The sequence below is a fragment of the Macrobrachium nipponense genome, chromosome 13, assembly GCF_015104395.2.
Source record: "Macrobrachium nipponense isolate FS-2020 chromosome 13, ASM1510439v2, whole genome shotgun sequence".
NCBI lineage: Eukaryota > Metazoa > Arthropoda > Malacostraca > Decapoda > Palaemonidae > Macrobrachium > Macrobrachium nipponense.
The window spans coordinates 10,706,228-10,718,727 of NC_087206.1; the positions used below are offsets into that span (position 1 = coordinate 10,706,228).

The 12,500-nt window shown below is 36.8% G+C and overlaps 1 protein-coding gene across 1 annotated transcript in view; it reads left to right on the forward strand.

Annotated features, from left to right (window-relative positions):
- The window catches only part of LOC135225240 (FMRFamide neuropeptides-like), a 21,667-nt gene extending 13,720 nt beyond the window's left edge, over window positions 1-7,947 (forward strand). Inside the window, exons 2-3 of the mRNA XM_064264571.1 lie at window positions 7,040-7,342; window positions 7,781-7,947. Coding sequence (XP_064120641.1) covers window positions 7,040-7,342; window positions 7,781-7,859 — 382 coding nt within the window. The 3' untranslated portion in view covers window positions 7,860-7,947. The remainder of the gene's footprint in view (window positions 1-7,039; window positions 7,343-7,780) is intronic.
- The last annotated feature ends 4,553 nt before the right edge of the window (window positions 7,948-12,500 follow it).

The window sequence follows — 12,500 nt, forward strand, 5'->3', positions numbered from 1 at the left end:
CGTGTCGAATTTTTCTGTGCCAGTGATTAAAATGTACACACACACACACACATACACACACACACACACACACACACACACACACACACACACATATATATATATATATATATATATATATATATATATATATATGACTGGTAAAAGTGTTCTGTAACAACAGAATTCCATCTATAAAAGGAGCCCATAAAAACACCAAAATGTAGAGAGAAAAAAAGTACTATATTTCAGAGACTGCTGTCTCTCTCTTCAGGTATATGAATGAGAAAAGTTTACATAAAAGTTGGTATTTATACCAAGAGATTCGTCCACAAGTAAGCCAATTTAGGTCACCCCCGCTGATAATCTTCCTTTAATCTTCTTAAGCGTTGGTGAATGAACACTGCGTCGACGATGTCCGATGTCCAATTCCTTTTGAGATGTTCATTACCCTGCTTCTCTTTTATTAATGCCGATTCCATCATTTGACTCTTGTACCGCAGTTGCTGCTATAAATTACACGTGACATATTCCAGTTTATTCTATGGTTATGTCATTTATATGATTGAAATAGCCGAGTTCTGTTGTCCATACCTAACTGACCGTTTGTGTTTGTATTAATCTCTGGGAAGTGATTTACCTGTAAATCCGATGTAAGATTGGTCACAGTCCTGGCATGGGATCTCATATACCCCAGAGTCTTTGGGCGATGTCTTTTGTTGGACGTTAATCAGGGATTTGGCTAGGGTATTTGGGTAGGTAAATGCAAAAGGGTTGGATTTCCAAGGGTGTGAGTTACTCTCTTAATCGTCTCCAGGTGGGGAATTTTTAATTTTATTGTTGGGTGTGTCTCTGGTCTTGTCTTTAGGGGGTTGGTGAGAAAATTACGTTTGCTTTTTGAATTGCTTTCTCAATTATATGGTCAGGATACTTTAAAGATGAAAGTTGCTTGCGAATTAGTTCAAATTCTTTTTTCCAGGAAATCTGGGGAACAAATTCGTAAGGCTCTTAAGAATAGGTTGCTAGCTACACCTATCTTGATAGTATTGTCATGATAGCTAAAGTAGTGAAATATGATAAAGTGAGAACGTTGGTTTTCTGTATATGGTAAATTTGTATTCTGTCGTGTCTCTGATTATTAAAACATCAAGAAAAGGAATTTTGTTGTCTGTTTCCCATTCAACTTTAAATTTGATGCTGGGCACTAATGCGTTTAATTTTGAGAGGAATTCATTAAAATTACCCCACTTATTATCCCAAAATGTTAGTATGTCATCCACGTATCTCATCCACAGCATGTTTTTTGGGTTTTATTGCATTTATTCTGTAGTTTCAAAGTATTCCATGTACAGATTGGCTAAAATAGGACTTAAAGGACTACCATACTACACCCGAATTTTTGCTTGTAGAATGATTCCCCGAATGAAATACGTTATTAGATGCACATAATTCAACTAACTTTATTATTTTGTCAAGTGCCAAAGGGAAATGATCTGAATAGGGGGATAATTTTCCCTTAAAAACTGAAGAACGTCCTGTACTGGTACTTTTGTGAATAGGGAGTCTACGTCAAGGCTTAAAAGTTTTATGTTGTGAAGTGGTATATGTGCTTCTCTGAATTTGTGACAAAAGTCTTCCGAATGTTGATGTGACTGGGAGAAAAGGTGCCTAAAAAGGAGAACGGAGGCCAGCTAACCATTAGAAATTTTGTAATTGAAAGCTCCGGCGCATGAAACGATGGGTCTGAATGGAAGATTGTCTTTGTGAGTTTTGGGAAGACCAGAAAAGTAGGGTAATTTAGGATTAATTACTTTAAATTTCTCTAATAGTTCAATACTCTTTTTGTCTTGGCCAATTAATCTTACTTTCCGAAAAAATTCTGTGGGAACGTTCTGGAGGGGATTTTTCGTCAGTTTTTCGTAAGTATTTGTGTCGTTAAGGAGCTGGTTGATTTTGTCGAGGTAGAAGTCTTTGTCCATTATTACAATTTTGCCGTCTTTGTCGGATCTACTTATTATAACATCTAACTTTTTTAGCGAGAATAAACTGGAATATGTCACGTGTAATTTATAGCAGCAACTGCCGGTACAAGAGTCAAATGATGGAATCGGCCTTAATAAAAGAGAAGCAGGTAATGAACATCTCAAAAGGGAATTGGACATCGGACATCGTCGACGCAGTGTTCATTCAACCAACGCTTAAGAAGATTAAAGGAAGATTATCAGCGGGGGTGACCTAAATTGGCTTACTTGAGGACGAATCTCTTGGTATAAATACCAACCTTTCTGTAAACTTTTCTCATTCATATACTGAAGAGAGAGACAGCAGTCTCTGAAATATAGTACTTTTTTCTCTCTACATTTTGGTGTTTTATGGGCTCCTTTTATTAGATGGAATTCTGTTGTTACAGAACACTTTTACCAGTCATTGTCAGCCCATTATGGAATTCAACCGCCTTTCCACGATTCTTCACTCACTTCCAGAAGTCAAGCCAGTTCCGCAAGTTTGAAAAAGAACTGAACAGACTACACCGGCTGAAAAACCAAAAACACTTTTTGGAAGAATGCCTCAAAGAACAAGTACTTCCAAAAATGTACGGATTCGGGAGATGGACTCTGCAATCAAACCCCTTCCCTCTATCACACAAGATTTTCCTGGAAGAAAGAATCACCAATACGAGAAACGACATCTTCGTGCTACGCAGAGTGATATATGGAACTCAATCTAATCTTCACCTCCTCACTACGGACCACGTATACAGGTATCTGATTTCATTCTGTTCCGACATTGCTGCCTATAATAGCGTGACTCATTCCAACAGACTTTTACGCAGTTAAATAACCTAATAGATAATACCGCATGGAATAATCTGAACAACAAGACAAAGTTTTAAACTTATCCAACACCCCCCTTACTGTAAATCAACATTTAGTTTTAAATTTAGGCTTATCCTTTGCCCTAATGCTAGACCGCAAAAACAACCTAGACTTCATAGTGGCTTTTGATAAATTCATATCTGACAAAAACTACAGCCGTGAAGAGATATGTTTAAAAGGAGTGTTACTAAATGCTTTAACTGACCTTCATAAGAAATATCCTGTTCCCCGCAGATTCATGATAGCCATCCACTCGCTAAAAAAGTTAGATGTTATAATAAGTAGATCCGACAAAGACGGCAAAATTGTAATAATGGACAAAGACTTCTACCTCGACAAAACAAATCAACCAGCTCCTTAACGACACAAATACTTACGAAAAACTGACGAAAAATCCCCCCAGAACGTTCCCACAGAATTTTTTCGGAAAGTAAGATTAATTGGCCAAGACAAAAAGAGTATTGAACTATTAGAGAAATTTAAAGTAATTAATCCTAAATTACCCTACTTTTATGGTCTTCCCAAAACTCACAAAGACAATCTTCCATTCAGACCCATCGTTTCATGCGCCGGAGCTTTCAATTACAAAATTTCTAAATGGTTAGCTGGCCTCCTTTCTCCTTTTTTAGGCACTTTTTCTCCCAGTCACATCAAACATTCGGAAGACTTTTGTCACAAATTCAGAGAAGCACATATACCACTTCACAACATAAAACTTTTAAGCCTTGACGTAGACTCCCTATTCACAAAAGTACCAGTACAGGACGTTCTTCAGTTTTTAAGGGAAAAATTATCCCCTATTCAGATCATTTCCCTTTGGCACTTGACAAAATAATAAAGTTAGTTGAATTATGTGCATCTAATAACGTATTTTCATTCGGGGAATCATTCTACAAGCAAAAATTCGGGTGTAGTATGGGTAGTCCTTTAAGTCCTATTTTTAGCCAATCTGTACATGGAATACTTTGAAACTACAGTAATAAATGCAATAAAACCCAAAAACATGCTGTGGATGAGATACGTGGATGACAAAACTAACATTTTGGGATATAAGTGGGGTAATTTTAATGAATTCCTCTCAAAATTAAACGCATTAGTGCCCAGCATCAAATTTAAAGTTGAATGGGAAACAGACAACAAAATTCCTTTTCTTGATGTTTTAATAATCAGAGACACGACAAAATACAAATTTACCATATACAGAAAACCAACGTTCTCACTTTCATATATTCACTACTTAGCTATCATGACAATACTATCAAGATAGGTGTAGCTAGCAACCTATTCTTAAGAGCCTTACGAATTTGTTCCCCAGATTTCCTGGAAAAAGAATTTGAACTAATTCGCAAGCAACTTTCATCTTTAAAGTATCCTGACCATATAATTGAGAAAGCAATTCAAAAAGCAAACGTAATTTTCTACCGACCCCCTAAAGACAAGACCAGAGACACACCCAACAATAAAATAAAAATTCCCCACCTGGAGACGATTAAGAGAGTAACTCACACCCTGGGAATCCAACCCTTTTGCATTTACCTACCCAAATACCTTAGCCAAATCCCTGATTAACGTCCAACAAAAGACATCGCCCAAAGAATCTGGGGTATATGAGATCCCATGCCAGGACTGTGACCAATCTTACATCGGATTTACAGGTAAATCACTTCCCCAGAGATTAATACAACACAAACGGTCAGTTAGGTATGGACAACAGAACTCGGCTATTTTCAATCATATAAATGAACATAACCATAGAATAAACTGGAATATGTCACGTGTAATTTATAGCAGCAACTGCCGGTACAAGAGTCAAATGATGGAATCGGCCTTAATAAAAGAGAAGCAGGTAATGAACATCTCAAAAGGGAATTGGACATCGGACATCGTCGACGCAGTGTTCATTCAACCAACGCTTAAGAAGATTAAAGGAAGATTATCAGCGGGGGTGACCTAAATTGGCTTACTTGTGGACGAATCTCTTGGTATAAATACCAACTTTTCTGTAAACTTTTCTCATTCATATACCTGAAGAGAGAGACAGCAGTCTCTGAAATATAGTACTTTTTTCTCTCTACATTTTGGTGTATGGGCTACTTTTATTAGATATATATATATATATATATATATATATATATATATATATATAGGTCTATAAGCTTATTCAGATATTTAGGCAAATTGCAATGAACAGTATACCTATAAGGTATACCCCTGACTATTTCTCCCTGGAGTAAGTGATTTAGCTACTTCACGAAGATAATAAACAACGCAATGATCAGCAATTGCAAAGCACTGATTTTTATTGAAATCGATGAAGAAAGTGACGGTTTATGTTGAAGAAACCTGTCATTCACGTAACGTGAGGATTTGCTTCAAATTGATAAGTTTGTTTGGTGCTTTTACGTTGCATGGAACCAGGAGACACATCTCTCACACCTCAATGGAATGCCCGAGGATCGAACTCGCGGCCACCGAGGTGGCAGGCCAAGACCATACCGATCACGCCACTGAGGCGCTTTCAAATTGATATGAACATAATGATTTTTTAAAAAGCTTTAACCCAGCACAGGTTCGCGAAAAGAGCGACCCAAACCGATCCAGAGACAAAAAAAAAAAAAATAGATAAATAAATAAAAAAAAAAAAAATAAAATAAAAACTAAAATATACACTAGATTTACGTTAGCAAAAACCAGCTAATTCACTCGCAAAAACTCTGAAATCACCTCCAATTATTCTTCCCAATTTCCATTCCAGATTTCCAGACCGCAATGATGGTGACTCCCTGGATTCTCCTCGGGCTGCTGAGCTGCCTATGCCAAGCCCTTAAGCCTCCAGTCTCCGTAGGCCTAAGTACTGACAGCAGTGACGAGATCGTCCCCGATGGAGACGCGGCTCTCGCTGAGAAAAGGGGAAATGTTGACCGCAGTTTCATAAGGCAAGTCTCCCCCCCTCCCTCCCATCTCTCTCTGTCAATAATACTATATATATATATATATATATATATATATATATATATATATATATATATCTATATATATATATATATATATATATATATATGTGTGTGTGTGTGTGTGTGTGTGTGTGCGTGTGTGTGGAGTATACAGATATATCTACGCATACATAAATATATAGGTATATATACATACATACATACGTATATGCATGTATACGTATATACATAGTTATATATATATAGATTGTATAATTACATATAATATATATATATATATATATATATATATATATATATATATATATATATATATATATATACATATATACAATATATATATATATATATATATATATATATATATATATATATCACACATACAAACAAGGAGATAGGGAAAGAGAGAGATGGACGACAGATAACATATAATCATCACCAAATAACCTGACAACACAACTAGGTAAAATTAACCTAAATGCATCTCCTAAACATCAAAACTGAATAAATTCGTAACCCCGAGATCCTAAATCCCTCTGGTCCTCGTGTCACGTGAGGTGATCCTCGAAGAAAAAAACTTAGAGATTTTTTTTTTTCTATTAAATCAATGAAATTGATTTTTTTTTCTTCATATCAGGTTTGGACGAAGCGACGTCGACGATAAACGAAGCTATGGCAGGAATTTCCTCAGGTAATATCTTTATTTATCTATTTATTTCTTTATTTTTTTTTTAGGAATCGGCTGAACGTGAATCTAAGAGATTTAAGTATATATTATTTTAACCAGACCACTTAACTGATCAACAGCTCTCCTAGGGCTGGCCCAAAGGATTAGATATTTTCTCGCGGGACCTACAGCTTACTGTGGGATCCGAACCACATCGAGAAATGAATTTCTATCATCACCAGAAATAAATTCCTCTGCTTCTGTTTTGGCACAGCGGGGAATCGGACCTGGACCCTGAGATCAGCGAATGGTCATTATGGAGTACTATCAAATTTTGCATTTTTTTACCTCTCTCTCTCTCTCTCTCTCTCTCTCTCTTTCCTAGTCGATCGCTCAACCGACCGAATCCTTGTGAAACCGGCAAATTTTGTTAATTTTCAAAGCTGTTCCTTAAATCACCAATGCTCTTTAAGAATAAAAAAAAAATAACATTAAATTACCTTCACTTACTTTCAGGATTCATGTAATAAGAAAATAACAAACTAAATCCCCTTCACCTTCAGATTCGGCCGAGGAGGAGGCGACCACGAAGACGAAGAAATTGAATCCTTATCGGCTGCCAAGAGGAACCGCAACTTTTTGCGTTTCGGACGCAGCCGCAACTTCTTGCGTTTCGGACGCAACCGCAACTTTTTGCGTTTCGGACGCAACCGCAACTTCTTGAGGTTTGGTCGATCTGGTCCTGAAGACATCGTTGGTCTCGAAGGCACTCCCAGCGAGGTCATCCATTTTCCCGCTCTAGAGGAACCAGCAGCGGAGGACGACGTCTTCCAAAGGGCTGCTCGTGGAAACAGAAACTTTTTAAGGCAAGGAAAATTAATTTCATCTTGAGTCAGTGTCATATCAAGAAAATTACTTACCCTAATCTGAGTAAAAAATTACATCTCTAAAAGTTGAGTTACCTGCCTACATTTAAATATAGCAAGTTCCATAGAAAATCAAACTTACAAAACTATATCAGTTAGTATGGGGCAATCCCCTCTTAATTAACAATTTGGCAAATGATTCTCAGTTAATTACTCATACTAGATATATCTCCAAATAGTAAACAACAAAGATATACTTTCTTTTTCTGCCATTTGGTTGTCAGTACACAAAGAATGTCCATCAAACTCACAAAAGAATTATCACTTGATACAGTGGAATCCCCTCTTAACATATGATCAAATGATCCTCAGTCAATTACTCATACTTGATATATCTCCAAATAGTAAACAACAAAATAACCTTTCTTATTCCATCAGATTCGGTCGTCAATACAACAAGAATTTCCTGCGATTTGGAAGATCTGCTGACTCTTCGATCAGCTGTGATGACTGTTGAGAAAGATACGATTCCAAGAATCCTATAGATACGTATATATCCCCTGCCTCTCGTCATCTACTAGTGCCTGATGGCGTATTCAACAAATCCTGGCAACTTCTAAGGATGTGTTCAAACATCCTAGTGATATATTCCACTTATGCTCCGATTATCTTTCCTCCTCTCTAGCGGACTTGCTATTCAAGTCTGATACTGACGAATCAGTGTGTTTTCTACATCAATATTAATTTCTGAGAAAGGTTATATATATAGATAATAAAGGAACAGTAAAGGTATTGCATTGTATATTTTATTCCTTGTAAGACACAATATTAAAAGAAAATAAAAAAAAACTTAAAATGGAACTTAGCCAACCAGAGAACTCAACAAATTTATTTTTAGAATTACAATAAGATATAAAATAAATATAGAATACATTGTAAGTAATAATCATTTATCCTTCAGTAATAATCATTTATCAGGATGTTCTTTCGATAAATCCGGCCATGATTTCGAAACCACATAAATCTAAATTTTGAGAATATCGAGATGTTTAAATATTTTGAAATATATTTAGGAAACATTTATGTAATATCTATCTTTTGATGTGTATGTATTGTTAGAAAAACAGAAATCTCCTTTTTGCATCTGTTGTTAGTTGCATTCAATACGATTTTGATTTGAAATTGTTGAAGGGAAATAAAAACTATTTCAATTTCATGTTAGAAATGAAATGGCGTCTAAACATTATTCAGTTATTCTATTTCTAGCTGGTGAATAAACGCCAAGTTGATCAACATCTGCGCTGTTATTGACCTCGAAGATCTATCAATACATTCACATAAATTCGTACTTGGATACTTCCACTTAAATCGCATTATTGATAAAATCAAATGAACACCCATTTCAACATTCTCGCACAAAATCACACTAAGATATGTTCTCGTACTTGGGGAGAAGGTGGGTGTGGGTGTGTGTGTGGCGGTGAAGGGGGGAGGGGGGGTATACAGTAAAAGGCACAGATCAAAGATAACTCACGGAAGAGAAAGAGCGGTTATTGCTGCTCCCGTAATTCCTCTGGATCCAACGTAATGGCTTAAGAAAAACAAACTTCCTTGACAATTTTGGTTCAGGGTACTACTTTAAGAGCTCTCTCTCTCTCTCTCTCTCTCTCTCTCTCTCTCTCTCTCTCTCTAGGTCACATATACTACACTGTTAGCCTAAAGCCAGGTAATCCATCTATTACACTCCTACCTACTCTGGGTTTCACAGACAGTGCAAGCACGTTTTTTGGCAATAACTCTGTAACGAACACTCGTATCAGTACTAGATTTGGCTATAGTGTATTACACCCAGTGCCGTAATTTATAAGAGTATCATGAATCACTAATTGTAAAGAATAAAGACACTTGCCCCTGTACAAAGAGGCAAAAACTCAATTAGCCAAAAATGGATACGAACACAACAGTATAAAAAAAGCTCCGCCTACCCTCTCCATCCACTCCTTCCCTCCCTCTCATTTCTTCCATCACCTGCCACACCCCCCCCCCCCCTCTCTCCCTCTCTCTCTCTCTCTCTCTCTCTCTCTCTGAAAGTTGCTTCAGTTTAAACTTTCTATTGTTCCACTCGGTTGTTACTTGCCAGTTGACTGATTTATCTATGCATTCATCAGCTCATCTCTCTCTCTCTCTTTCTGTGTGTGTGTGTGTGTGTGTGACAGTGGTAGCCTTCTGAATGGTGGAGTACTAGAACGATAGACACTATGATTGAAGGTAAAGCGACTGTTATACTTGTGCTTGGTTACTTTCTTCACAATCCTCATTTGGATTCAGGGCATCAGCCATATACTTGTATTACGAAGGTGAAGGAGGGACGGCCACCTCGGAACACAACTGTCGGCATGGTTGCAGAAATGCGATTGTCACGCAACTTTTCCACGTTTTTGTGTATATATATATATATATATATATATATATATATATATGTGTGTGTGTGTGTGTGTGTGTGTGTGTGTGTGTATATATATATATATATATATATATATATATATATATATATATATATATATATATATATATACAATAAACATTCATGACTTAAAAATATGTGCATCGGTATAATCAAGGCTTTAACTCTAATGACTGTCCGGTAGAAAAACTCAACCTTTATTTGTAACACAGAGTAACCATAACTAGTAACCTATTCAAACCAATCTGGAGGCAATTAGCGGCTTTCTCATGGCTAAAAAAGGGAAAAGTTGCGTGACAAACGAATACGGTCCATGGTGGCCATCTCTTCTTCACCTTCGTAATACAAGTACTATATTGCAGATACCCTGAGTCCAAATGTGGATTGCGAAGAAGGTAACCAACCACAAATATAACAGTCGCTTTACCATCAATCATAGTGTCTATCGTTTTACTGCTCCACCATACATTCAGATATCGCTCACTCTAATAACCATTTACAGTAGGTACCACTACCACACACACACACACACACACACACACACACAGAGAGAGAGAGAGAGAGAGAGAGAGAGAGAGAGATGAGCGGAGCGGATCAATGCATGAATAAATCAGTCAACTGGCAGCTAACAACCGACTGGATCGTTAGATATATACAACAATGTATATTATTAGATATATTAATGGATAGAAAAAAATACAAAAGTTTAAACTGAAGCAACTTCTAGAGAGAGAGAGAGAGAAGGGAGGGTGAGGGAAGGAAGACGGAGGGGGGTGGCGGTGGAGGTGGGGGGAGAGGGTAGGCGGAGCTCTTTACTGTTGTGTTCGTATCCATTTCTGGCTAATGGAGTTTTTGCCTCTCGGTACAGGGACAAGTGTCTTTATTCTTTACAATTAGTGATTCATGATACTCTTATAAATTACGACACTGGGTGTAATACACTATAGCAAAATCTAGTACTGATACGAGTGTTCGTTACAGAGTTATTTCCAAAAATCGTGCTTGCACTGTCTGTGAAACCCATAGTAGCTCTACGGGCTGCTCTAGGAGCAAGAGCCCGTGCTGTCATAAGGCCAGCTTAATCTCAAACGACTTCCTCCCTAATCTTGGCGGATACGATATTGTTTCGTAAACACATAAACCTATCACTGTCAGTAGACTTCATCCAGTTCGATAAGAAAAAATAATTTTCTCAACAATAAAAAAATAAGCAAATATTCAATAATTTTTTTTATACTTGTGTCACGGAAAAGTAAAAAAAAAAAAAAATCGATTTACGAACCTTTCTCAAATAGTGACAACCAAATCACCTTCATGTAAACATGGAACTTAAGGAATAGTATGCGTTCTATCGGCATACAACGAACCCAAGAAAACGCAATCGACGGAGAAGAATGGATACGGCTATTCTACCCATAATCCCCCAGGATTCAGACCGTGGAACTTTGGACAAGTTACGTAATGGAAGGGACATAACTCCTACATTGGCAAGGGCCCAGTGCAGTGAAATATCTATCTGTCTATCTAATGTTGTAGCTTAGGCTTATATATAAATACTTTTTTTTATTACAAAATTTAGTGCTGATTTTTGCAACCAAAACAAAAGAGAGCTTAGTAAATCATTAGCATAATTATTACTGATACTCAATTAAATACCTATCATTTTATCTGAATAAAAAAACTATGTATAGTTAATTCCAAAAGCTAACACGTGTACAAACAGCAAGTAAGATGATAACTGTTTGTAGCAATAGCCATATAAACATTATTATTTTCGATAAAGAACGGTTTATGGTACGTCAAAAAATCAGTCAAAATTAATTATTACAATTTGCAATAATATTCCTTTCCTAAGGGGAGAATCTCTCTCTCTCTCTCTCCTCTCTCTCTCTCTCTCTCTCTCTCTCTCTCGTATGACCTACTTTTAAAAAATGAATATATTCTACTGCAATATAATATTTCCTTTCTTCCAAGAGAGTAGCTCTCTCTCTCTCTCTCGTATGACCTACTTATAAAAAATAAATTTAATCCGCTGCATTATAATAATAATTTAATTTCTTACAAGAGTAGCTCTCTCTCTCTCTCTCTCTCTCTCTCTCTCTCTCTCTCTCTCTCTCTCTCTCCCTACGACCTATTTATAAAAAATTAATACAATCCGCTGCAGCATAAAAATATTTACTTTCTTTCAAGGGTATTTCTCCCCCCCCCCCCCCCCCCCCCCCCCCCCCCACACCCCCCCCCCCACGCCGCCCCCGTATGACCTACTTTTAAAAATGAGCATATTCCATCTGAACATCATAAGTATCGAGAGATCTTTTCATTCAATCTGAAGCTGGAAGGAGTTCCCGCTACCGAATGCCATAGCCAATAATTGACCAATACCTCCCCCTTTACCCTTTCTTTTTTTCGTTTATTTTTCCATTTTCTTTTCATTCCTCTTCGATGACGTAAAATCCTGAGTTCCTTGGAAGTTTGTCAGGTGAGTTACCACCTTATGGCAGATGAAAACACTGTAAGGATTTGAATATCTATCGTACTGACGACTAATTTATTGAATTTACCATTTGCCTTTTAGCCTACCATTTTAAAAAAGAAGATATTCAATAAAATATTAGATAAATATTGTCATAATCATCGTGAGGTTTTGCAGGGAATATGACAAAAACTGTCAACATCTTATAAGATTCTATCCCT